Source organism: Pinus tabuliformis, chromosome 6 (assembly GCF_031772625.1).
Source record: "Pinus tabuliformis cultivar Carrire ecotype Pingquan chromosome 6, CPIR1, whole genome shotgun sequence".
Classification (NCBI taxonomy): domain Eukaryota; kingdom Viridiplantae; phylum Streptophyta; class Pinopsida; order Pinales; family Pinaceae; genus Pinus; species Pinus tabuliformis.
This window is the reverse complement of record NC_142292.1, coordinates 251,102,827-251,127,979: the sequence shown is the minus strand read 5'-3', so window position 1 is coordinate 251,127,979 and position 25,153 is coordinate 251,102,827. Positions and strand designations below refer to the sequence as shown.

Here is a 25,153-nt window from a genome sequence, read left to right as displayed (position 1 = left end):
CCGTCACTCTAGCATTTTTTTTGCTCTTGCACAAACGCTACCCAACGACCTTGCATTACTATCCACATCATATACCCTGTTCATTAGCCACAGGAATTATTGTTGCCATATCCACATAGAGTTGCCGCTGCCTCAATGACATCACCACCACAACACTGCCACACACCAACAATGACCCCGCTCCTCTTCTGACGCCGTTGTCACCCTGTGCACACCCTTTGAACCCGCACTCGCATTGCCCTGTCTCGCTACGCTAGAAAACCAATCCTTGCTTAGCCGTTGCAACCCTTCTGGAATGTCGTGACCCTTCTTATTCGTTGTTATTATTAAAGGCGAAGGGCTGGACGAGAATTCCAAACTCTTCCAAACTTCAGAAGTCGTGACTAGTTACTTTTAAAAGAAGGATTTTATAACCAAATCACAAGAAAGGATTTAGTGTTTTATAATAGAGGATTTTATTGAAAAGCGTTATAGTAAGAAAGAAAGAATCATGACCATTTTGCATAATTTCTTATATATTAAGACATAAGGTAAAAAAAAATAGGGGTGAGTTAAAATTCAATTAAAGGTTAAAAAAAACCTGACTTTAATTGATAAAAATATTCAAAAGTTACGTGATATATGTGTGTGTGTGAAAGGTTATGTAAGGTGGGGATCTTAAAAAGTGAAAGGAAACTCAAGAATCTCTTTTTATTAAAGCATAAGAATTTACATAAATCATATCTAATCTCAAGTATTTCATCATCACCTATCGTCATTGTTCATCTCGATTCATCTCTTGCTTATTCCTGCTTATCTCTTGATTGTCCTTGCTCATATGTTGAACATTACCGAATCTAAAAGAAGAAGAATTTGACATCGGAGGGGACCCTAAGCTACCACCCTCTGTCCATCGGGGATCCACTGCTATCCCCCGGTATCACTGCCAGCAGGAAGCCCAATGCTACCACATGGGAAACATCAGCGGGGAGCCAAATCTACAACCCACATCAACATCGAAGAGCACATCTCAAAATTACATCAGGGAGCACATCTCAACCTAAAATTTCATGGGGGAGCTAAACATCTACAACTCCATGTCGAGCAATAGGTGATATTGGGGAGCACATCTCAACCCATCGTATTGCTTACCGATCTTCCCAGCAATGACCCTCAAGAGTCATGTGTTAGGACACTTGCATCATAATCCAAGCTTGGGCTACATACCCGACTTACCAAAAGGTAAGGATCACATGCTCCAAGCCTCATCAACCTGTTCGCTAGACGGGGAGGTCCCAACAAGCCTGACTTGTGGGTATGATGCCAATTGGGGTATACTCTACAAAGACCAATATAGGGGAGCAACATCTCCAACCCTATGGGTAACAGATAGGGGTGATACCCTATTGTCTAGAGATCCCTCAACCCCAGAGCCATCCATCTCAATTCCACACCTTGGGAGCTCAAATAGGGGGGAAGAGCTGGCTCAGTGTCCACGATCAACGATGCTATCTGTAGATCATAAACATATCATCGTTCTCATATCTGGTAATCATCATATTTCAATAGCTGTTGACACCTAATCCGAAACGGATGGGTGAACTGGACAGTCATCTAGAAGATGAACTGATCCGTTTTTATTTTTGTATATAAACATGAGTTACCTAATGAATAATATCAATCAGTTTTCTCTCTTGTTCAATGTGGAGTTACCCTGGCCTGACATGGTATCAGAGCGCAGGTCCCAGATGGGATTCCTTGTAACTCCTCTGCCTGAAATGTCTGCCTGGCTATAATGCCTTTTGTCTGCATAAACGTTAGTCTCTCTGCGCATATAGCGCTGCCACTGCTGAAGACTGCGCCCTCTGTCCTGAGCGCCTCTAAAGACTGCGCCTCTGAAGACTGCGCCCTCTGTCCTGAGCGTTTTCCTTCTTTGGCGGAAGCATTGTATGGAGTTGGCAAAGGAACTTTGAATGAGCGAAATCGACGAGTTTTACACTTTAACGCTGGTTTTATGCTGCCTGAGCGTTTGAATATACTGTGTGTATATGGTATTACGCAGTTCTATGCTGCCTGAGCGTTTGAACACGGTGTGTATATGGTATTACGCAGTTCTATGCTGCCTGAGCGTTTGAACACGGTGTGTATTGGTATATGCTCCAGGTAAAACAATTCTATACGGTGTGTATTGTATCTGCTCCATTCATTCACGCTCATTTCCATTTATTAAAATCCAAATCCACTGTATTACTCTTGGGCAAGCGGTTATCTCAAAGAGTTTTTGAATATTATTGATTGTTTGTCGATTTGGTGAGGGATTTCTAAAGACCATTGACTTATGCAACGGTGCTTGCTACACTGAGCGTTGGCTTGTGAGACTGTTGGTGGTCGATCTGCAGAAGTGCCACAAGTTAAAGAGGCTGCCTGATTCCTTTGATGAACTAAAGAAACTCAAACGCATCAGATTGCCACGGTTTGAGGAGCCGGCCAGAATCCTTCGGTGATTTAAGCAAGGGAGGTAACGTGTTGCGGTTCTGGTAATGTAACGTGTTGCGCAGTGGTATCATTCTTAATGCTTATCACTTGATCTCATTCAAAGCGAAAAATGATGCATAGTCTGTGCATGTATCGTTATATGCGAATAGACTGCTAATGGTTGTGGTTATGTATTGAGACCGATGCCGAGGTTTATATAAACTGTATTGAAGACCGATGCCGAGCCATAGAATTATGTATTGAGACCGATGCCGAGGTTTATATAAATTGTATTGATAAATTGTATTGAAACCGATGCCGAGCCATAGAATTATGTATTGAGACCGATGCCGAGGTTTATATAAATTGTATTGAGACCGATGCAGATACATAGAATACTGCAATGTGCCGAGAACAAGTAAAATGTATAGAATTACTCTGTAGCATGTGACAGTTTTTGGCTATAAAGGAACGAGTGTCTTAAACATCTAAAGATTGATATTTTTTTGGAATCTGTGGCAGAAGGAATAGGCTAGGAAAGTTTTTTTTTGTAATATTTTGTTACAGTATGCATTCAAGAGAAAGAAGAAGATATTTCAGAGGCAGGGGGGGCAGACACCCTCAAGAAGAAAAGGCAGACTTACATTGCATTCGCTGCAAACAAAATGGATCTCATGATGCTTCTACATGCAAGCTACCATGGGAAAAGATTGAGCAGAGAAGAAATCAGCAGAAAGGTAAAACTGATGACACAGACAAAGGTAAAGCACTTGAATCCGCTCACTATATTGAGGCACAATGTAACATTGGAGTAAATGAAGATTTGTTTAATGCTTCACTTACTTCTTCGAAAAATGACTAGTTGCTTGATTCAGGAGCAACCTATCATATGACTCATAGGAAAGATTTTTTTGAAGATTTCACTGATAATGTTGATGGAGCAGTATACTTTGCAGATCAGTCAAAAATCAAGCCATCAGGGCTTGGCACAGTCAGGCTTAAACTGCCTGGTCTTCCAGACTTTCTTCTGGATCATGTTCTATATCTCCCACAGCTCAAGAGAAACTTGCTGTCCCTGGTCCACATCCGCCAGCAAGGTCACTCCATTCATATGTTTGATGGAAAGCTTGAGGTAAGAAAGGCATCTGACCATTCACTTGTCATGAGGGGTATAGAAGAAGAAAGACTTCTTAAACTGCAAGGAACCTCTGCTCATGCACAACATTTTTCATATATTTCTCATCATGATGAAGGTACACTTCCATCAAGTTTATTATGGCATGCTAGATTTGGACATTTAAACTATGATAGTCTTCGCTTGTTGAAGAAAAATGGTGTTGCTGGTTTGCCTACAATTCCTAGAAAACATAAACAATGTGATGCTTGCATTCTAGGAAAGCATAGCAAACAGTCTTTTCATGATTCACATTCAAGAGCACATAGGAAACTTGAACTTATTCATTCAGATTTATGTGGTCCAATGCCTGTTCCTTCTGCAAATGGAAATAAGTATATCATGACATTTATTGATGATTACACCAGAATGTGTTGGGTTTATTTATTGAAGAACAAATCTGATGCTTTTCAAACATTCAAGAATTTTCATAAGTGGATTGAAAATGATGCACAATCTCATATTGGGTCTATTCGCACTGATAATGGAAAAGAATATACATCAAATGAATTTGAACACTATCTTCGCCAACATGGGATTAAACATCAAACAACTGTGCCTTATAATCCTCAACAGAATGGTGTAGCTGAAAGAATGAACAGAACAATTTTGAATATGGTACGATCCATGCTTTTCTTCAAAAATGTAAAGACAATGTTTTGGGCTGATGCTGTTCTATGTGCTGCATATATAAAGAATAGATGTCCATCTAGTGCTATAAGAAACAAGACTCCTTATGAATTGTGGTATGGACATGTTCCTTCGGTAAAACATCTCAGGATATTTGGTTCCACCTGTTATGCTTTAATACCAAAGGTACATAGAAACAAACTTGGTGCTAGAAGTCGTAAGTGTATCTTCCTGGGGTATTCAAACACATCTAAAGCATACCGCCTCTATGATGAAGTAAATAAAAAGTTTGTTTTATCTAGAGATGTCATTTTTCTTGAATCATCCAAATCTGACAGTGTTGTTGAGCGGCAACTTGATCGCTTGGATAGATTCACAAAACCGAAATCATTCCAAGAGTTTGATAATCAGATTCCACATCTTGAAGGGGGGATTCCTATACTAGATCAACATGTGGAATCTTCTTCTGAAGAACAATCTCCCCTGCATGACACTCCAACAACGGATGATGCTTTAAGTGATGTAATTGATAGAATTGGGAGACTCAATCTTGATTCAGACCCAACTCAATCAACAGAACAGCCTGGACCATCTCAGAAAGGTCCCCCAAAGTGGCTGACAAAGACACTTGAAAGTGTTCATCTTGATGAAATTGGAAAAACAGGAACCAAAAATAAAAACCGACAAGATGGAGGTGATGTAGATAACTCTAATTCACCTGTTGATATGGATGTTACTTATGATTGTGAATTGAATTTGTCTACAGATTTTGAACCAACTTCCTTCAAAGAAGCTGCTTCTCATGATGAATGGAAAGAAGCGATGCAGAAGGAGTATGATGCCCTCATAAAGAATGGCACTTGGAAGCTGGTTGATCCTCCATTTGGAACCAAACCAATTGGCTGCAAGTGGGTCTACAAGAACAAGTACAAAGCTGATGGCTCACTTGACAAGCACAAAGCTAGGCTTGTGGCAAAAGGTTTTGCACAGAAGGAAGGGGTCGATTATGAGGAAACTTTTGCTCCCACAGCAAAATGGGCCACCATCTGGACACTCTTTGCACTAGCTGCTCAGAACGGTTGGAAAGTCCATCAAATGGATGTAACAACTGCATTCTTGAATGGAGATCTAAAAGAGAATGTTTTTATGTCCCAGCCTGAAGGATTTGCTGTGAAAGGACATGAACACAAAGTATGCAAACTTGTGAAGTCCTTGTATGGCCTCAAACAAGCACCACGAGCCTGGTATGAAAAACTAATTGAGCATCTTCTGAAACTCAACTTCAATCATTTTGATCTTGATGATGCAACTTTATTTGTCAAGAAAGTTGGCAAAACAGTTGTATATCTTGTGGTATATGTAGATGATCTTTTAATGACAGGGAACAATGAAAGCTATATTGCATCCATAAAGAAAGAATTAGGAAATTTTTTTGAAATGACTGATTTGGGTATGTTCATTACTATCTTGGCATTGAAGTAACCCAACATCCAAAGTCCATATTTCTTTCTCAAAAGAAATACATTGGAGATTTGTTAAACAGATTTGGCATGACAGAGTGCAATCCCCTTTCTACTCCAATGGAACAAAACTTGAAGCTCACATCTATTGAAGGAAAGGAATTTGAGGATGCAACAAAGTATAGACAGCTTGTAGGAAGTCTCATCTACCTCACTACTACCAGACCAGACATTTCATTTGCTGTTGGAATCCTCTCCAGGTTTATGCAAAAACCTTGTGAAGGACATTGGTCTGCTGCAAAAAGAGTTCTAAGGTACTTGAAGGGAACTCAAGGCCTTGGAATCAAGTATACACAGGTGGACGACTTCAACTTGATTGGATACTCTGATTCAGACTTCGATGGAGACAAAGAAACTGGGGTATCTACTTCAGGATATGCTATGTCTTGGATCAGGAGCTGTCTCCTGGAGATCACGCAAACAATCAGTACCAGCAGATTCCACAACAGAAGCAGAATACGTGGCAGCAGCTGAAGCAACGAAAGAAATTGTGTGGCTCAGGAAAATTCTTGAAGATTTGCAGGTAAAACAAATACAATCAACTCCACTCATGATTGATAACACATCTGCAATAAAGTTGGCCAAGAATCCAAAGTTCCATGATCGTACTAAGCACATCAATACTAAATATCATCTGATCCGACATCATGTTGAGGCCAAAACAATCCATCTCCGTCATTGTTCCACAAACGAGCAAATTGCAGACATCTTCACCAAAGCGCTTGGAAGAGAAAAGCTTGAAAGATTCAGAACGATGCTTGGACTCACCAACATCCCTTCAGATTAAGGGGGGGAATGTTGACACCTAATCCGAAACGGATGGGTGAACTGGACAGTCATCTAGAAGATGAACTGATCCGTTTTTATTTTTGTATATAAACATGAGTTACCTAATGAATAATATCAATCAGTTTTCTCTCTTGTTCAATGTGGAGTTACCCTGGCCTGACAATAGCAACAATATCCTATTCATACAGGACATCAAATTAAATATATATATATATATCACAAAAATAATACCATAGTCATCCTTCCTCTCACGGGGGCAACAACCACAAGCCTAAGCTTATCTCATAGAGCATCACTATCTCATATATGAAGGCATCTCAATCCCAACTATATACAAGATTCTTTGTCAATCGGTTCCCACTCTTTGTCATCACAATGTATCCATGAAATATCTAGGACCTGCTCAAACATCTCTCTAAAGAGCTTCTTCTTCCTGCCTCACAACTAGCCATGCTAGCAACATCGTACTCAACCTTGGTCATGCTTAAAGCTACGAGATTCTCATCCAAAACATCATGGCAGATCTCATACTAAGGCAACATCTGAATGTGCTTATCTCATCAACAAATATCCTAAACAACATCAGTACATCCATGTAGTCACATATCACAGGAAGAATGTCTCAGACCAAAAATAAATCATCCCATGCAAATATCTCGAAGTGAGCTTGGCGGTAACTCAATGTATATGAAGCTGGTCAACCATGCATTGACTCAGAAAATATAGACGGGTGTTCAAACAGAACATCAATGCTTCAATCAATTGTCGGTTGCCAAGTCAAGCTCAACAATATCTTTTGATAACTTCTTGAAATTCGATCGAAGTGTTGATGGATTTGCGTTTCCACTTTCTTTAATAGCTTCACTATATAGATTTTCTTTTCCGAACTTCAGGACGTGATACATCATGCCATGATTCTTCATTTCGAACTTCAGAGGCCATCTCCCTCTTACTTTGATCATCAAAGGCTCATTTCCTATCAAGAATAGATCATTAGTATATAAAACCAAAATCAAAGCCATACCTTGGACCACTTTTGAAATAGAGGTTTGGATCGACACATCATCCTCGCTTCACCAGATAACTGTCAGTGCGGACATATAAGGATCGTGGAGCTTTGTTTCAATGCTTTCTGCAAACATAACACTTGACCAGAGCAATATGCTTAGCCTTAGCAATATTTCAGATCTTCTGAAGTAGTCTGTTGTGTATATGAACTTTGTTCGTTACATTCGTATTAGAGCTGTTCGATCCTCTGGCCGCTCAACCACTGCACAGAGCCAGTTTGATTCGGTCCTTGGCCATCAACCTTCCGTCAGCCTTCTTGTCGTGTGATTGTAGCGTTTCGCTACATAGTGTGGAGGTTCTCCATTTTGCAGGTTTCATCCTTATGCCTTTGGCCATTTAAAAAGAAATGAAAAAAGACAAGGTTAAAAAAATAAATATATAAAAAGGAATTAAAAAAAAAGGCAAAAAAATAAATTATAATAAAAAAGGTTAATATAAAAAGGGAAACATATATATGAAAAAACATTGTCAAAAAAATAATTAAAATAAATAAATAAAATTATTAAAAAAATCAAACGCTAAAAAAAGGTTATTAAAAAAAAAATTAAAAAAAATTAAAAAGATAAAATAAAAAATAAAAACACAAAAATTACGTGGCTCGTCAGCCACCGTTGCAGGCTATGGTGCCCCGCTGACAGGTTGCCACAATCGCTGACGTGCACTCATAGTCTGCCCCACACGATCTTTCTTTTCTGTCCAAGTCATGACGACAAGCAATCGCCAACGGTCGCAGCCACCGCAACTTTGCTCACTGTTGGAAATTCTTCTACTTATCGCCTTTATAGCTGCCCTAACAGCCACAGGAGCCGCTATATGCAACCATCGCTTGCATATTTGTCATCCAACATACATCAACCGCCAACACGCTGCCACAACCACCATCAATGTGTCCGTATGACCCGTTCTAGCGATTGTATGACCCGTTCTAGCGATTGAAAGTTAGCCTTCTCCACCATCGGACTCCTACTGTAGATCCTCATTCCTCTCCTGCAAATTAATTGACCGACTACTAGTAATCCGCCAGCTTTGTCATAAGCATCGATCGCCATTTTCCCTTCTGACTGCCAAAAAACAGTCGTTTAATTTCTGCCACACTCGGCCATTGTGTGCGACTATATCATTGTCATGACCATTCCACCTCTGGTCGTTTGTATACCATCTCCTCGATTGACTGTCCGTGACAATAAATTGACATACTACAAGATAAAATTGAAGACACAGGCATTACGTGCATTGCACATTCCATATAGATGTGTCCGTACAACAGACAGTTTGGAGAATTCATGACCCTTCTAAATTGAAATATACTAAAAAAAACGTAAATTGAAGTGTGGAATCTCAAAAAAATCATATACTAATATATTTTTGAAAAAAAATGATCATATAATTATTTATTTAAGAAAAAAATAAAAAAAAGAAGGGAAATGAAATAAGAAGTCAATATCTTATAAAAATATCAAGCTTTAGTCAAAGTGTTATTCAATAAAATTATCGAGAAAGACAAAAGGGATTCGATCTTTGAAGAAGAAAAATAAAAATGAGGTAAAAAGATGATTTCCACAAAGAATAATGGTTTCGTTTCAAAATGTCTTTTTTGTTTAGAAGGATATTCTATTCGTCAAGAGTAATTTAGAAATAAAAATGTGTTTTGCAGAAAATCTTACAAATTTTTTACCTTAGTCGAATCTCTAAGTAATGCACAAAAACAATCAATCGCAAGAGATATAGAACAATTAATGGCAATATTTAAGTGACAACATGCAGATTTTAATAAGGAAACAAAGAAAATGGAATCCAAATTGTAGGAGGAATGCCCATCATCACTCCTACAAAATGATGTAATCCAGTGTACCGAGAAATTGCAGTTGGAAGATCAAGAGAAAGATAAAATAACCGAACTTCAACAAAACAGGAAAGCATTACAACAAGAATATGAAGATCTTGCGGATATGCATCACAAAGAAGTAATGGAAAAAGACGAAGAAATTTCAGAATTGTAGAAGTGAAGTGCAGTGAAAGGGTCGAAGTAGAGTCAAGGAAGAATTGAAGCTGAAGGTGCAAATATCAAAGGCAAGGTTGATTTGGTCTTGGAGGGTTCTTGGTCAAGGGTCTAGGTCTTGGTATTTGTCAATTGAAGTCTCTATAAGAAGAACACTTCATTGTGGGTTTTCCTCTCAAGTGAGAGAGGTTTTGGCCCTGGCTCATCGCCTACTTTCTGTGTTCCTTGTCTCTTTATTGTTTATGCATTGATAGCTATTTGATGAAGAAGAACACAATAATAATCTAAGTAAAGAGAAGATCCTAATATAAAGACGTAAAAAACAGTCACAAGTAGTTATCATTAAAAGAGAAATCACCTAATCGCTATGCCCTAGATTTCTCAACACGGTTGAGGCTACAATTGCACCCTTAGGCTTACTTACACGCGATTGAGGTTTAGAGTAAAGAAAACTCTTTCTTATTAGACCAAAACTTTGTTGCAGACCAACAATATCAAATATTTGTCTATTCATGTCCATAAATCTTACTTCAACAATAAAGAATCTCCTATACATATAATGCAGATGATAATAAGAGTAAGGATCTTATGGAGAGATTGTCCCTGTGAATGGGAAGCCACTTCATTCATCTTCATTCAAGTCATCAACATGTCTATGCATCGACAAATCTGCTAGATCATAAAGTCAAGTATATAACATATTTATTATGGTCATATCATGTTAGCATCAACTACTTCACCATTACATCATGACATAAATCTTTCATCAAGGGGTAGTGTCAAATAGCTAATAGGAGTATACTTCAAGAATCATGATCACAACATCACTTCTTTATCACATAAATCAACCCATCAAATCAAGGCATTCAATTTTATCATGTCATAATTACCAAGCACATCAAAACTTCAACACAGTCAACAAAATATCCTGAATATCAATCTCATTGTTACACTTCTATCATCATGGTTATCATGCTTATCACAAGCATTATCAATAGTATCAAGCTACCATATATAAGAATCAATGTGCAAGCCTTCTTTATGGGATCAAGGTATCCAAAATAGTTGATGTTAGCTAAACATTAATATATCAAATAATCAATATTTCTAAGTAGCTTCATACAATCAAGAAATTCATCATTTCTAAGAAGTAAGATACTTGTTCAATACCAAGTGCACCATTTCATCATAAGTACCATGAATCCAAATCACTTTCATATGCATGCATGAGCCATTTGTGAAGGTGACATTTCCATCATACCTTAGGGCTTACCTTGCCATCAATATTGCAACTGAAACATAACATTGAAACAATACCATATGTACCTTGTAGTATTCAAATACTTGTGCACCTTTTTATTTGTCATAGGCAATATCATTTTGTCAACTTTTCATCAAGTGCCTCTTTCCCTTTTTCAATGCTAGTTCTTCTCTTGTTGCACTAGCCATAATCCTCAAGGAGGATCCACTTATCACAACTCATTAAGAGGTAAGAAGCATCAAATACTCAAATATACATGCAAGAACTATAAGTAATAATCAGAACAATAAGTTTAAACAAAAGTAAGGACATAAAGGAGCACCATAAATTGAAAAGTACTTATCTTCCATGAGAGGTGATCATTTCCTTCTTGAACCAACCTTCAAGAGCCATCACTATCCATTGTCCTTCAATATTTCCACCAACTTTATCAACAACCAGGCCTAATAGAGACTATCCCATCTAGGGCTTCGTCAAATTTGTCACAAGTGCTTGAGTATCTTAACATTGACCATGCTAGGGTTTCTAGATTTCATATCTCAAATCTTTGCGATAATCTAGGGTTTCTCTCAAACCCTAATCTCATAATATCCATCAAACCTAATACACAAATTGCCTAGGGTTTCATTCAAACTCTAGAATTTTTTTAGGTCTCCTCCATCTTCTCATGCTTCCATCAAAGGTGTTTTCATAGGGGTGATCTTCAATGACTTTTCTTTAGCCCAACTCTGAAACCATGTTAATTTTTCTTAGGGCTATATTTTTCTTTGCTTTGATAATTGCATTTCTTCATTTACACATTAAATTCACCCCATGACATCATAACATTATTCAAATTTACATCATCATTCAACGACATATGCAACTATGTAGAAAGAACAATATCATCGTCATCAATGCAGTAGAACATAAAGGAACAATAGAAGAAAAACATTCACACATATAGACACCAAGATTGTTCGGAGATCAAGGCAAAACCCACTATGGGGAAAACCTTCAAATTCTTCTTCTTATTAGATTGTCATTGAATGATTCAACAAAATGGAGTACAATGATCCATATCTTCATCCATACAACTATTCAGCAAAAATCAACTAACAACATCCATGAAATAAACCCAACAATGCTCATACTCAAAACCCTGATTTAGAAGCCTGTAATGAATTGTCACTGTTTGGGGTCAATTGCCGAACATTGCGATAAATGAGTGAAAACTTTGGATAGCTGAAATTTCAACGTTTAGGTCCCAGTCGCATGGAGGAGGATTCATGCATGCGACTGAGAGGTTCCACTTGTTCCCATGAGCCTATAAGTGAGCGATAGCAACCGAAAGTATACTTTGTCAAGCTAGCGACTACAACCCAGAACTCTAGTTTCCAGTCGCATGGTGGATGAGTTGTCCATTCGACTGAAGGGCTTCAGTCGCACGATAAGCCTGCCAGCGAGCGACTGCAGTTGAGATTTTTATATGTCATGCCTGCGACTGAGACCCAAAACCCTGAAACATAAATGTAAGCTTCAGACCCTGCAATTTTTCCTTCGTGCGAACCAATTCTCTGCGGACGAGTCTCAGACCTGTGCGAGCCAAAACAAGGGAAAAAATAGAAGAATGCTCCATGATAATGCTCAAATAAGGTAGAGGTCACTTGTATTTATAGCCTTCCAATGGGTGCCCAATTTGCTTTAGGGCCAACCTGATTAAATATGCACATGTGGGCTTATAATTCAAAAATACACTTTCCCTTGTCCAAATTTGATGATCTTTAGGTCGATTTTGGTCGTCTCAAAAAGAGTAATTCAATGTGATCATTATATCTATCAAATGAGCTGTCCAAAGTGGAATTTGGCCCTAGTTGTCAATTTTAACAAGTCTCATGTGTGTAGGCTTAAGAAAGCCTTGTATGGACAAAAGCAGACACCGAGGGCATGGTACGAGAGGATAGATGCCTACTTGCAACAAATGGGTTCCAGAAGAGTGATGTAGATTTGAACCTATATTTTATCATGGTAGGTGACGATTCACACATTCTGGTTTTGTATGTGGATGACTTGTTTACAAGGGAGGACAGACTCATGCAACACTGCAAGAGAGATCTTGCTTCAGAGTTTGATATGACTAATATGGGGTTGATGCATTACTTTCTGGTGTTGCAGGTTTGGCAGAAGGATGGGCATATCTTCGCGGGCCATGGCAAATATGTAGGTCTTATATTGAGGAGATTCCATATGGAGGGTTGCAGGCCTATGGCTACATGCTTCAAATTCCGAGTTGATGAACCCCACTTTGTATTGACAGCTGATCGGTTCATTGATGTATTTGGTCAAAACTAGACTGAATATTTGTTTTGCAGTCAACACATTGAGTCAATTTATATGGAGCCCCAGAGAGTACATTGGATGGTTGCAAAACATGTGTTGAGGTACTTACAAGGCATAGTGGATTTTGGTTTGGACTATGTCAGGGTTGGTGGAGTTAGATTTATTGGTTGCACAGACTCATTGGGCTGGCAGTGCTAGTGATCGAAAGAGTACTTCTGAGTGTTGTTTCTCATTGGGTTCTGTTGACCACTATGTGTGAACTACCCTATAGCAGTACACCTTGTTGCAAAGGAATTCCATTAGGTTCGAGCAGTCAGATATCCATAATTCATCGTCATCATTTGTCAGTTGATCGAAGTTGTAACTCCAAATTGGCCATTGTAAAAATGATTCTAGTATATCTATACAGCTATGTAAAACACCTAGGTAAGCTTAAGAATTTTTGCTAACGAGTTTCATCCTAGGGAGTGTGTTTAACCTCGTTAATTATTTTGTACGGAATAATTAATAGAGTTTTTCTCCCGCATATACCCCCAAAGGTAGGGTGGGATTCAATAGTGATGTTTTAAGTGAGTCCTAGTGTATTGAGTTTGTGTATAATTATCATACTAGATCATGTCGTGAGTCTCATAGAATTTGGTTAAGTTTAAATTTCTATTTTTAATTATTAAATTTTTCAACTGGTTGGAAATTTAATAATTTGGATGTAAATTGTAAAATCAAATGTTTGTAAAAGTTAGATGCTGTAGAGTACTCATAATTAGAACCTATACACCTCAACTTTGCCTTTAGACACCTTTTAAGGGTTGAATTTATGTCTATCCCCTCAAATTATTATTATTATTATTTTTTATTTTTATTTCTTTTTGGCAAAAAAATGGCTAACTAATTCGCTGGAAATTGGTCAGAAAATAGAAACGAGAGAAAAATAAATTCACTCCAAGTGAAAATATTAAAAAAAAGAATGTGGACTTTTCAAGAAGGGAATCTCCACAAATCAGACAAGCAAAAATTCAAGAAAATATTTTTGGTTTAGAAAAGAGGAATTAATTCCCAGAAAAATCGATTTTTTAATGAAAATCAAATTTATGGTCCAAGTGGGTTTATGTGAATGGGGATTTTTTGTGGAGAAAAAGTCAGAAAAAATATTATTGGACCAGAAAAAAGGCATCATCAAGGAATTCGAATTTTTCTCAAACAATAAAAAAGGAAGATTATTTAGACATGGATCAAGCATTTAATCAACCAAGATTAAGGAAAATTTGTGCACCTTCATGGATCTAGCCCTTTTTTCAATCTAAAACTCTTTTTTTTTTTTTTTCTATATAAAGAAGGAAGCATATGCTCCTCATTGTAACAGGGCTTGATGCTATGCTTTCGATTTTTGCTCTTGAAGCTCTCTTTATTTTGAGATAATAATACACAAGTCTTTGGGTTGAAACATTGTGGCCCTTCTCTTATGATATGGTAATGAATTTTTGAGATTAATTTTCTACTAGTGATTATATTTGTTGCTTCATTTGCTTTCATAGAATTATTAGTGTATAGCTATCTTACACTGGTAATTAGGTTTGGAAAATATTTTAGGATTAGATGTGGCTAGTGTAATTTTGTTTAAGTTGCTAGAATGTCCTTCCATTATATTTTGCTTATCTCATTTGAAGCTAACATAACCTTTCTGAGCTGTGTAGAAAACATTTTACTGAATCACAGATCTCAAGCTTAACAGGATGCTTTTGCTTAAGTTAACGAACTCTTGAGTGATTAAGTGGGAGAATCCACTCTATTTTACTTGAAGGATTTATCTGACAATTTTTGCAAAGTTTCTGAACTTTAGCTAGAGGAAAATTTTATTAAATTTAAATTTCTTAAGTTTCTTGAGCTTTAATCGATAAATTTGCCATTTGAAGAGCTAGTTACATTGTAAAACTTTGTAAATGATATTTGATTTTTTTGTTTGTTTGTTTGTAAATATAATATTTTATTTTAATATTTGTAAATATTTAAACTTTTTTTTTTGTTGGTGCAAGAGACGAAACTTCTATGGCATTAATTAAAAAATAGCTTACATATATTACATACACCCACACACAGAGTGGGCACAAAACCAAGGCGAAGTCTACCAATGGTACAGGTTTATAACCCAAGACCAAAGGACTACAGACTCGAAGAATGCCACTCTCATCCTTGATCACTGAGATTCTGTTGTGAACTCTGTTCGCCATTGTGGATCTATGGAAGAAACTAGTGTTTCTTTCTCCCTCTTTGAGCCATTGAACCCTCGATTTTTGCCTCCAAAATATTTCCTCTTGTTTGCATAATTCCTCCCATTCTTGATGGTATTTGGTGGCCTGAACATTTCTGGTTTCATCAAAGCCGTCTGTGATAAGGACTTGGTTGAGTTCCTGCATTTTACCCTCTACTGCTTTTTTAGCTACAAAAATGTTGCCATATTCATTCTTGTTCCATTCCTTGAGCCTAAGCTTGATGTGTTTTAGTCTTTTTTGAAGAAGGAACATTCTGGTGCCCTGAATGTTCAAATCTTCTGACCACCATTTGGCAATATTACTGTTGAAATCTGGATGAGAAAGCCAGATGTTTTCAAATCGAAAAGGTCTATTCCTTGGAGTACCAATACTCTGCACCTCCAGAAGAATCGGCCAGTGGTCAGATCCTCCAAAGGGTAGGATTCGTGCTGAAATTTCCTTATTATTGAGCATAAGGTCTTCAGTTATCATGAATCTGTCTAATTTTGAAGCCACCTGAGATTCTCCTCCTCTTTTGTTGTTCCAAGTAAAAATTCCATTACTAGTTACAATGTCTACTAACTTCATAGTATCTGTAAAAGACTGAAACTTCAGAGAGTCTTTACTTTGAACTCTAGTTCCACCTTTTTTCTCTGAAAGCAATTTAATCATGTTAAAATCCCCTCCCAGTATCCATGGCATGCCTGCATGTCTGTCCCTGAGTTCCTCCAGAGAATCAAGAAATTTTAGTTTTCCTTCCAGTCTTTGGGGTCCATACACATTAGTGATTAGGTATGTTTCCTTGTCTCCGACAGGCTGGATGACCACAGAAAGATAATCTCGAGATGCCTCAGCATCTAAAATTTCTATTTTCTTAGGATTCCAAAGGGTGAGTATACCTCCTGTTGTATTCTCCGCTTTGACTTCCAGAAACTCATAACTATTGAGCCACCTGCTATGAATCTCTTTTAATTTGTGAATGGAACATTTGGTTTCCTGGATGAAGATCACATCTGGAGCTATTTGTTTCATTCTGTTACTAATCAGTCTTTGTTTTCTTTTACTACCAAGACCTCTAATATTCCAAGAAGTAAACTTCATTATTAAAGATTGGTAAAGGAGTAGCTGGTTAGGTCTTTCATCTTACCTGAGTCTATCATTAGCTTTCCACATTCCATTAATAACTCGTTCTGCTTTTTCCTGCCTCTTTTTTTTCCTGGGTTTCTGGGTGCTAATCCAGGTATGGGTTTTGCCGTTTTTACCCCTTCATTGCTCTGCTTTTCCTTGCTCCTTTGCCTCTCCGGTCCTTTGTTTTGGGTTTTCCATAGATATAGTTGCTGGACTTTATTGAACTCCTCTGGAGGTAAAGAGTCTATCCCTCCTTTAGTTCCTTGAGACAAGAAATCTTCCAGATCAAGATTCTCTTTCTCAAGAATCGCCTGAAGTTCTTGGTCCTCTGTTTCCATCTCACTTTGGGTCATCTCCTGATCCATTTCTGTTTCTGCATCGCTCACTATCGTTTTTGTCTGCAGAATTTTATCTGGTGTTTGTTCCTTGTCCTCTTCTTTCCCTTCTTCCATTAATTCCTCCCCCTTCGTCTAGTCTGCTGTGTTAACTTCTTCTTCCACTTCCAAGACTTGGAACCTGTTTTGGCTGGTTTGTAGTCCTTCAGATTTCTGTGCCTTTGATCCCCTCTTGCTTCCTTTTCCTTTGTTTGCCACTTTGTGAAAGCTTTCAGAGTCTTTCATAGCGTTAGCTTTACTCTTATTCTCTATTTTAGTGAGAGGGCAATCCCTGAATAGGTGCCCATGTTCATGACATTTGCGGCATCTGAACGGAATATGTTCGTAGTCTATGGTTTGAACCCATTCTTCATCATAAACTTCCAAGATTATCTCATCTAGAAGAGCTCCAGAGAGGTCCATCTCCACACATATCCGAGCAAAGGAAGTATACTTTCCCCTCCTAGTGGCTTCAGAAGCTTTAACAAACCGTCCTAGCTTATTTCCTATGGCTGTTAAGGACTCTGTTTGCCAATAATCAAGCGGAAGAGAGTAGAGCCTTACCCAAACCGGGACTGAAGTAAAGGTCTCACGTTCGGGGACAAAATTCATGATCCAAGGTCTCATATAGAGACCTGCAGCAGCAAAGAAGTAAGGCCCACCTTCAAAAACTCTATCCTTGTCTTCGATGTTTGCAAAAACCACGGTAAAGAAACCCTTCGAACCCAGGTGTAAGTCAATGCTTCCTTTTGGTTTCCAGTGGTATCTTATCCACATTTGTAAGGCTTTTTCAGTGGGCCATAAACCCATGAATTTGCAAATGATTGCATAGGTTTGCATATGGTCCCTGTGCTCCTGTAGAGCAGGCTCATTTAACGTGACTCTGGGAGTAACAACAGCTTTGGGCTTACATGGGCCCATGTGTGCTTTGTTTTTTGTTCCCTGTTCCTTGTCTTCTTCCTCATTTTCTTTAATAATACTTTTCTCCTTGGATTCCTGTCCATCTTGTTCCTCTTCACTGTTCTTATTCCTTCCCTTTGCAGGTCCTCTATCATATTCCATAGGTTTTTTTCCCCTGCTGGTCACGGCATGCTTGAAGGAGGGAGTGGAGCTCCCTCCTTTGCTCCCCTCCATGGATCGCTGCCTCTGCAACAACTCTGTAACCCTAGATTTTTGATTTTCCGTCTTCTGCCCTAGAAGTGCACTCCACTCTCCATAAATATTTAAACTTTATAAATAAGGTTATTTAACCTTTATGCTTATGATGTTTTTGTACATATTCTTGGTCTTCATAAGAGAGCGTAGGGTTTTTTAATTTCTTTTATCCGCAGGTCATTTCTTGAAGAGTTTGGAGGTAGCTGAGCAGAAAAGAGGGCTCACACCTTACCCAAAACTAAACAGCTAGGGTTTGATGACGTTTTTTGAGCCTTCCTTGAAGGATTTCTAACCTTAGAATTTTTTCTTAAAAAATTTCACTAGGGTTTATCACAATTTTTTTTTGGTAAAGGCCGCTATCCTTTGAAGGGTTACTCGCTCTATTTTGCAGGGATTTCATTTATTCTCTTGTGGCATACAATTTTCTTTTGCTATTTCTCAAAGGAGCAGCAGCCTCTAGGCCTCAGATCCAGTGAGCTGCTAAGTGATTAAGGGGTTTCTTTCGCTTTATTTTTCCAGATCTGCCAACCCTTTTTTGATTGTTTGTTTGCAGAAATTTTTAAGAAGCTGTAAGCCCTTTTTGGGGCCTCAAAGTCATTGATCTTCTTGGATATAATTTTCTTAAAGGTTTTTTGAAAATTTTCTGAGGGTTCTCTAACATAGACGCAAAGGATTTAGGGCTTGTTTTCACTGTATATATAGTCTCCAAGAAGGGTTGAATGGTTGCCTCCAACGGGCCAGCCTGACTTGATATAGGAGTGCCGACTTGGACACTTGTGGGGCCATAAACTAATAAATGTAAATTCAAATTTTTCTCTTTTGATTTTATTAATGAGAATATCGACCAAAGCTACCACAAAGAAGAGTGGCGGACCATGTTTGAAAAACTTGGTTGGAAGCCCTCCTTACCCACCACTCTGTTGGTGTTCATCTCCCAGATCGCCTGTGTGATATCCATGTAGGTAACATGGGACTGGGTTAGAGTAGGTTAATCAGATGAGAGGTTGTTAGTGTACATCATAAAAGGCAGTCAATTGGATGAGCATGGCATGGGAGTCAAGGTTGGGGTGCAGGAGTTTGGAATGGTGAAGAAGACTGTGTGCCAAAAGGCCTCTGGTGGATGAAGATGTAGTAATTTCTTATTCAAGATTTCTTTCTCAGATATTAATGAAAAATAGAAATTCACCTCTTTGACTAGAGGTTTGTGGGATGCTAGCCTTGTGGATTCAATATTAGGGCTGTTATGTAATAGAGCCTAAAACAACAGTGGAAAGAAAACAACATTTCACTTTCTAACAACCCAAACTTCTAATCAATTCTAGGAGAAAAGATACAGAATTATCTTGATAAGTTTCCACCCTCTAGGGCAACTTATCCCATATAAACCAGATTTGAGAATTAACTTTTCCAGCATTTACAACAGCAGTAAAAGAAATAGATATAGTGGGAGCATAACAGCCCTTGGATTCCTCAATGATGATGTCACAAACTGTCCTCTTGCTTATGTCAATTCAGCAAGATTTATATAGCTGTAAATAACAATACATGAAGAACATATATGACTGAAATTTAAAGCTGTAAGTTTCACAAGTTTGGACAGCTGAAAGCTTCATTAACATGCTCAAGATGAAGTTCAAGTACATACCATGGCTCTCTCTCATGGCTAGAACAAACCCATTAACTTTCCATATAAGGAGCTACAGAATGCAAGAATCATTCTCATCTGTCATCATGGAAGTAGGCCTTACGGTGTCATGAAGAGAAAAACCCTTGTTTACATGAGATCTGGATGCGGAGAAGAGGGTGTTGGAAGTCCCCTCACCTTCGAGTTTAGTTCTTGGGCTTGTCTGCTATGGTTCTCTAGGAGTTTGGCTTGAACAATTTCAACCTCATCATTGGAGGGGGGGGGGGGGGGCGGTGAAGTTCAAGTACATACCATGGCTCTCTCTCAGGGCTAGAACAAACCCATTAGCTTTCCATATAAGGAGCTAAAGAATGCAAGAATCATTCTCATCTGTCATCATGGAAGTAGGCCTTACGGTGTCATGAAGAGAAAAACCCTTGTTTACATGAGATCTGGAGGCGGAGAAGAGGGTGTTGGAAGTCCCCTCACCTTCGAGTTTAGTTCTTGGGCTTGTCTGGTATGGTTCTCTAGGAGTTTGGCTTGAACAATTTCAACCTCTTCATTGTGGGGAGGGGGGGCGAGAGGGCGCGGTGCATGGGGGTGCCTTGTTCCTACCCTGAACCTCTTGAACCCAAGAGTTGAGTGTTTTATATGAGAGACACCCACAAAACTACACGGAATTAACTGGTAGGATTGTGTGAAAGGGCTGCAGACATCAACAACAGAAATAAATACACAGAAAAACAAGGGAAATGTGGACCAAGTGCTGAAGCTTCATTTATTATGCAGGAGCTTAATGAACAATTACAAGACTAGTAATGACAGAGATACGAATCTCAATGAACAATTACAAATTTACAAGTAATGACAGAGATACAAATCTCAATGAACAATTACAAGTAATGACAGAGATGTGAATCTGAATGAATCCGGTACAGTCTGTCTTCACTGTTTAAATAGCACTTCTCCTGACGCTAGAGCACTTCTCTTTTTGGCCAGAATAGCATGCTAACTCAATCTGAACTGCAAGACAACCAACAGTAAGCAATGCAAAGTCATCAGTAGAAACTGATGGATAGAATTGAATGCGAAATAGAAAATATACATTTACTTCAATCGGTGTGCACTGGTGTATTTGCTAGTCAACTGGATGTAAGAAGGGATAACGTCAAGTTATAGCTCTTGTGATATTTTGACACACGAGCATGGACAGGACTATAAATTAGAATGGGAAAGAGTGGTTTCATTCATATCATTACATGATGCAATGTCTTATTCGATACTAAGAGAAGACAAGTATGTTATGTAACTCCCAAATACCTAACTATTAACCTCTAAATCAATTACTACATTCAATTTCTCAGTAATATGTCACTTTATTATATATCTAGATTCTAACTTCAAATGAACACATTCCAAGTTGAACTTGGAGCTTGTGTTGTTGACGAGTTTGCAAGACCTGTCTGATTTGACTGAGGTTATCTTCTTGCATGTGGATGTAGATGAGGATATTGCTTAAGGTAAGACCATGGACTTGTCTGTGAAAGGTCTTAAAAAATCTTTCATCAGATGCATGAAAGCCAAAAGGAATGATAAACCTTTATACAAACCTTTTTTAGTCTTGATATTTATATATTTTAGTGTCAAATTGTCGGATAATTAAGTCCTGATGAACCCACAAGTACTGATTATTGGAGAGATTGTCATGCAACATTCTCTTGTCAAAAAAATGTCTTTGAGGTGGAGGTCCAAGCACAAATTGTTTTTACAAATCACAGTTGTAAATTGGTGTCAATGGGGCACATTCTTTTGATAATGATTGTGTTTGAGGTTTGTTCTCGCCCAAAGTGTACACCAAGGGCCACAACGCTCAGGACAAAGGCTGTCACTGTAAACTTTGTCCACTCCGTTCTAGCTATCTCCCAGGCAAGCTAAGGGGGGTAGTCCCTAGGAGATGCATTGAAAGCTATCTTATTAACTTGACTTAAATTAGATGCAAACAAGATTATTTGAGCAATGTTTAAGATATTCAAATAAATTTAGAGAAACTAGATTTAAAGTTATGGACCAGTGCCTTTAAATACAATGCTTAGAAAGAAAAGACTTGCAAGATGAATGATTCACCAAGTAAAGATGACAAATGCTGCTTTAGGTGGGTGATCAATTAACTTATATGAAATGCAAGATGAAACGAGATGTTAAAGACTTAAGCAGTTACGTTACGATTTACTCTGAGCTAAACGCTGAAAATACTCAATTTAAGACACGAAAGATATAAAATTTTCCACAAGTCCACGATACAATATTCAATAAAAATGCTGATCACAATTACTTGAAAATCTTTCAAACTAAATATGCAAGAAATATCCAATAATTCAAGTAAATAAACCCACACTTAGAGTTAATTAAACAATGAGCAATCTCAATAGATATTAAGCACTAAAATATTTAAAATCCAATGCCAATGATCATGAAACTTAGCTGAAACATGCAAAAGGCTTAAGCACTTAAATTTTGAAAATTAATTACTAGAAAAAACCACGAAATTTAAATGCTAATCAAATAAATACTTCAAGAAATTTTGGAATTAAATGATTTCTACACACTTATAAAAGCCGTTAAACCAATAGAAGTATAAAATAACTATTAAATCTTTAAAGATTATAGATACCTGCTAATCAATTAAAAATCTTAATGTTATCTTAAAACCCAACAACCTAAGCAAAATACCTGTACAATAGATTTATCTACAAGAGCTATTAACCAACAACTTATAAATAAGATCAACAAAACTTTAAATACGAGTTACCATAAAATATCGGAGAGGAAAACTGCCATCAAGTAAAACTCCAAAGACTTTGCGCTGTATTATTCCAGAAAAGTTTACAAGAGCTTCAAGAGCTAGTACATGATTCAATGATCGTATGATTTGAATGACAACTGGCCTCTAATTTATAGATTAATTATCCAACGGTTAGTTGGCTTGATCCCCGTCAAAGTAATCTCGACCGTTAATTTTTTTTAATTTCTTTTGTCGATTTTTTTTTTTTTTTGAGGAAATTCGAATTTTTCATTTAATTGAATTTTAATTAACTAAAATTAATTATTTTGAGTTGATTTCCTCAAAAAATTGATTTTGACTTAACTATCAAGGCCTAAGGGTCCAAAATCTCCTGAAATTCTCAATATTCCCTTGGTTGAAGACCTCCAAAAATTATTTTTTCTAGAACCAACGAATTTTTTTAGTTTGGAGAATTAATTTTTCCTAGGACTTAAAATTAATTAAATTTCTGGTTTATAATTTAGTTTATTTTTGTGATTAAGTTGGGATTAATAATTCCAACTTTCAAATAATTTAGCCATGGTGTCTAAATATGAGGGACCATACACTAAAATATTTTTTAGATCAAGATATACAATTTAATACATGAAGGGGGAACACCCGTTTGTTATAGACCCTCAATCATTTACTCAATTCTGTAACTCAAATATGATTTAGTAGACCATGTAATTTGTAATAAAGCAATTTAGCCAATTAGCCTAAATTACTCACAAATTACTTTACAAAAGACTCGACTACAAAACTAGGATTTACCTAAAATCTTGACGACAAAATCTACCCTAGCTTTGAGGTGAGGTTGGAGGGAAAAACTCTGCCGATCATTGTATTTAGAAACACACATGAATCGGTGAGACAAAAAACCTCATAGAATAGAAATTGTCACCAAAAATGTAGGGTTACCTAGGTTATTACATACATAAATGGTCTTACTAGGATCATTTACATTATAAACTTGCAGAATGAGTTGACAACTTTTACAAAAAGATCACTGAAGATGATGATGAAATCTGGATAATCTTCACTGCCCGAGCATGATGGAATCTGCTTGCGAAAATGTACACTGCTATAGGGTAGTTGACGCAGAGTGGTCAACAAGGTTGAAGTGTACTAACTCCTTATTTTGCAAATATAGTTATAAATTCTGGGTCAGATGAACATTTTTCTTGGTTTCTCTAGATGCCATTCTGGAATCTGAACCATCCTTTAGCAGGAAAATCACTGAAGTTATGAAGTATAATTTTATAATTCATAGGCTATGCATTCCTTCATAAAATGTGACGTTGATTTTGTTCTGCTATTTAGGCTTTTAGCCATACCTTTGAAAGCATACTTTATTTTGGGAAAAAAATGTTTGTGAATTTCTGCTAGAGTTTATTGTTTCATAATTTATTTTTGAACTGTAAAACTTGTACAATTTCTTTGTCTCCTTTCTATCATATGAACACTTCTTGAATCTTTCAGAGATTTGCTATCTAGTGATATATTATCCTTCTCTGTTTAGTGTATTGTATTCACTGGTTTTACAAGAAAACACATTTAGTCATTTCTTCAGTGAGAACAAAAGTAGCTTCTGTTATCTAGTTAATTGTTTCTGGCATGACATCTGAAAATATTCAGATCACATCTTGAAGAAGATGTCAAGTTGTAATTTTTTCGAAGGAAATTTTTGTTTGGTCCTACCTTCCCCAGATTATATGGATCTAGGCTGGTGTTAACCGCCAGCGGCAAGATAAGCTGGTTACCCCAAGTTACTCAACCAGCTTGGAACCTATGACGTCTACATTGTCAACATGCGTTTGGTGGTTGGTTTAACTGATTGAGCTAGCCCTTGGCATTTGGTCAAGTTGTATTTATAACTTTATGCAAACAGATTTTAATTTTTCGAAAGATATAGTATAGGATCTGTTCATGTTTATTGTTTATTCTTTCAGGTAACTTTGGCGAGGTGGTAAATGTGGAGCTGTCAATGGACAGAGTGGTAAGTTTGCAGCCCTGCCATTTTATCAAGTTTTTTTTATGCAGTTGGTCAGTTGGATTTCCTTCCAAACTTACTTCTGTTCAGGCACTATTTATGGGTTTGTATGGTTCATTAATCATTTCTACATTGGCCGATTTATTAAAGGTTCAATTGCCTAAGGGTTATGGATATGTCGAATTCAAGACAAGATCTGATGCAGAAAAAGCACTTGTTCACATGAATGGAGTAAGTTTTGGTGAATTATACATCTTATATTAAATAATCTTTTTGAACAAGTACAAGCAGAAAATTAAATATTCACAATTTGTAATTCTTGTATATGCAAGCATAGATAATGAAGCTCATGTTCTGATTGTTCTTAAGAATGGTCAAATTTTTATTATTTAATATCAGGGCCAGGTTGATGGAAATGTTGTTAGTGCCCGATTCACACTCCCTCAACGCACAAAAGTATCCCCACCTCCAAGGGCAGTTGTTGCCCCTAATAAAAGAGAACCTCCAATGAGAGAAAATATTGCCCCCGATGCAATAAAGGATGGGACTGGGCATCGCAGGGAATGTATGTTTAAAATATGTTTTTCTTAGATATCAT

At 37.4% G+C, this 25,153-nt stretch overlaps 1 protein-coding gene across 4 annotated transcripts in view; it reads left to right on the top strand.

Annotated features, from left to right (window-relative positions):
* Window positions 1-25,153, top strand: part of LOC149258336 (uncharacterized) — a 173,594-nt gene that overhangs the window by 58,120 nt on the left and 90,321 nt on the right. For all 4 annotated transcript variants that reach the window (XM_089415171.1, XM_089415174.1, XM_089415176.1 and 1 more), the window contains exons 4-6: window positions 24,515-24,561; window positions 24,706-24,786; window positions 24,955-25,120. In XM_089415171.1, coding sequence (XP_089271297.1) covers window positions 24,515-24,561; window positions 24,706-24,786; window positions 24,955-25,120 — 294 coding nt within the window. The remainder of the gene's footprint in view (window positions 1-24,514; window positions 24,562-24,705; window positions 24,787-24,954; window positions 25,121-25,153) is intronic.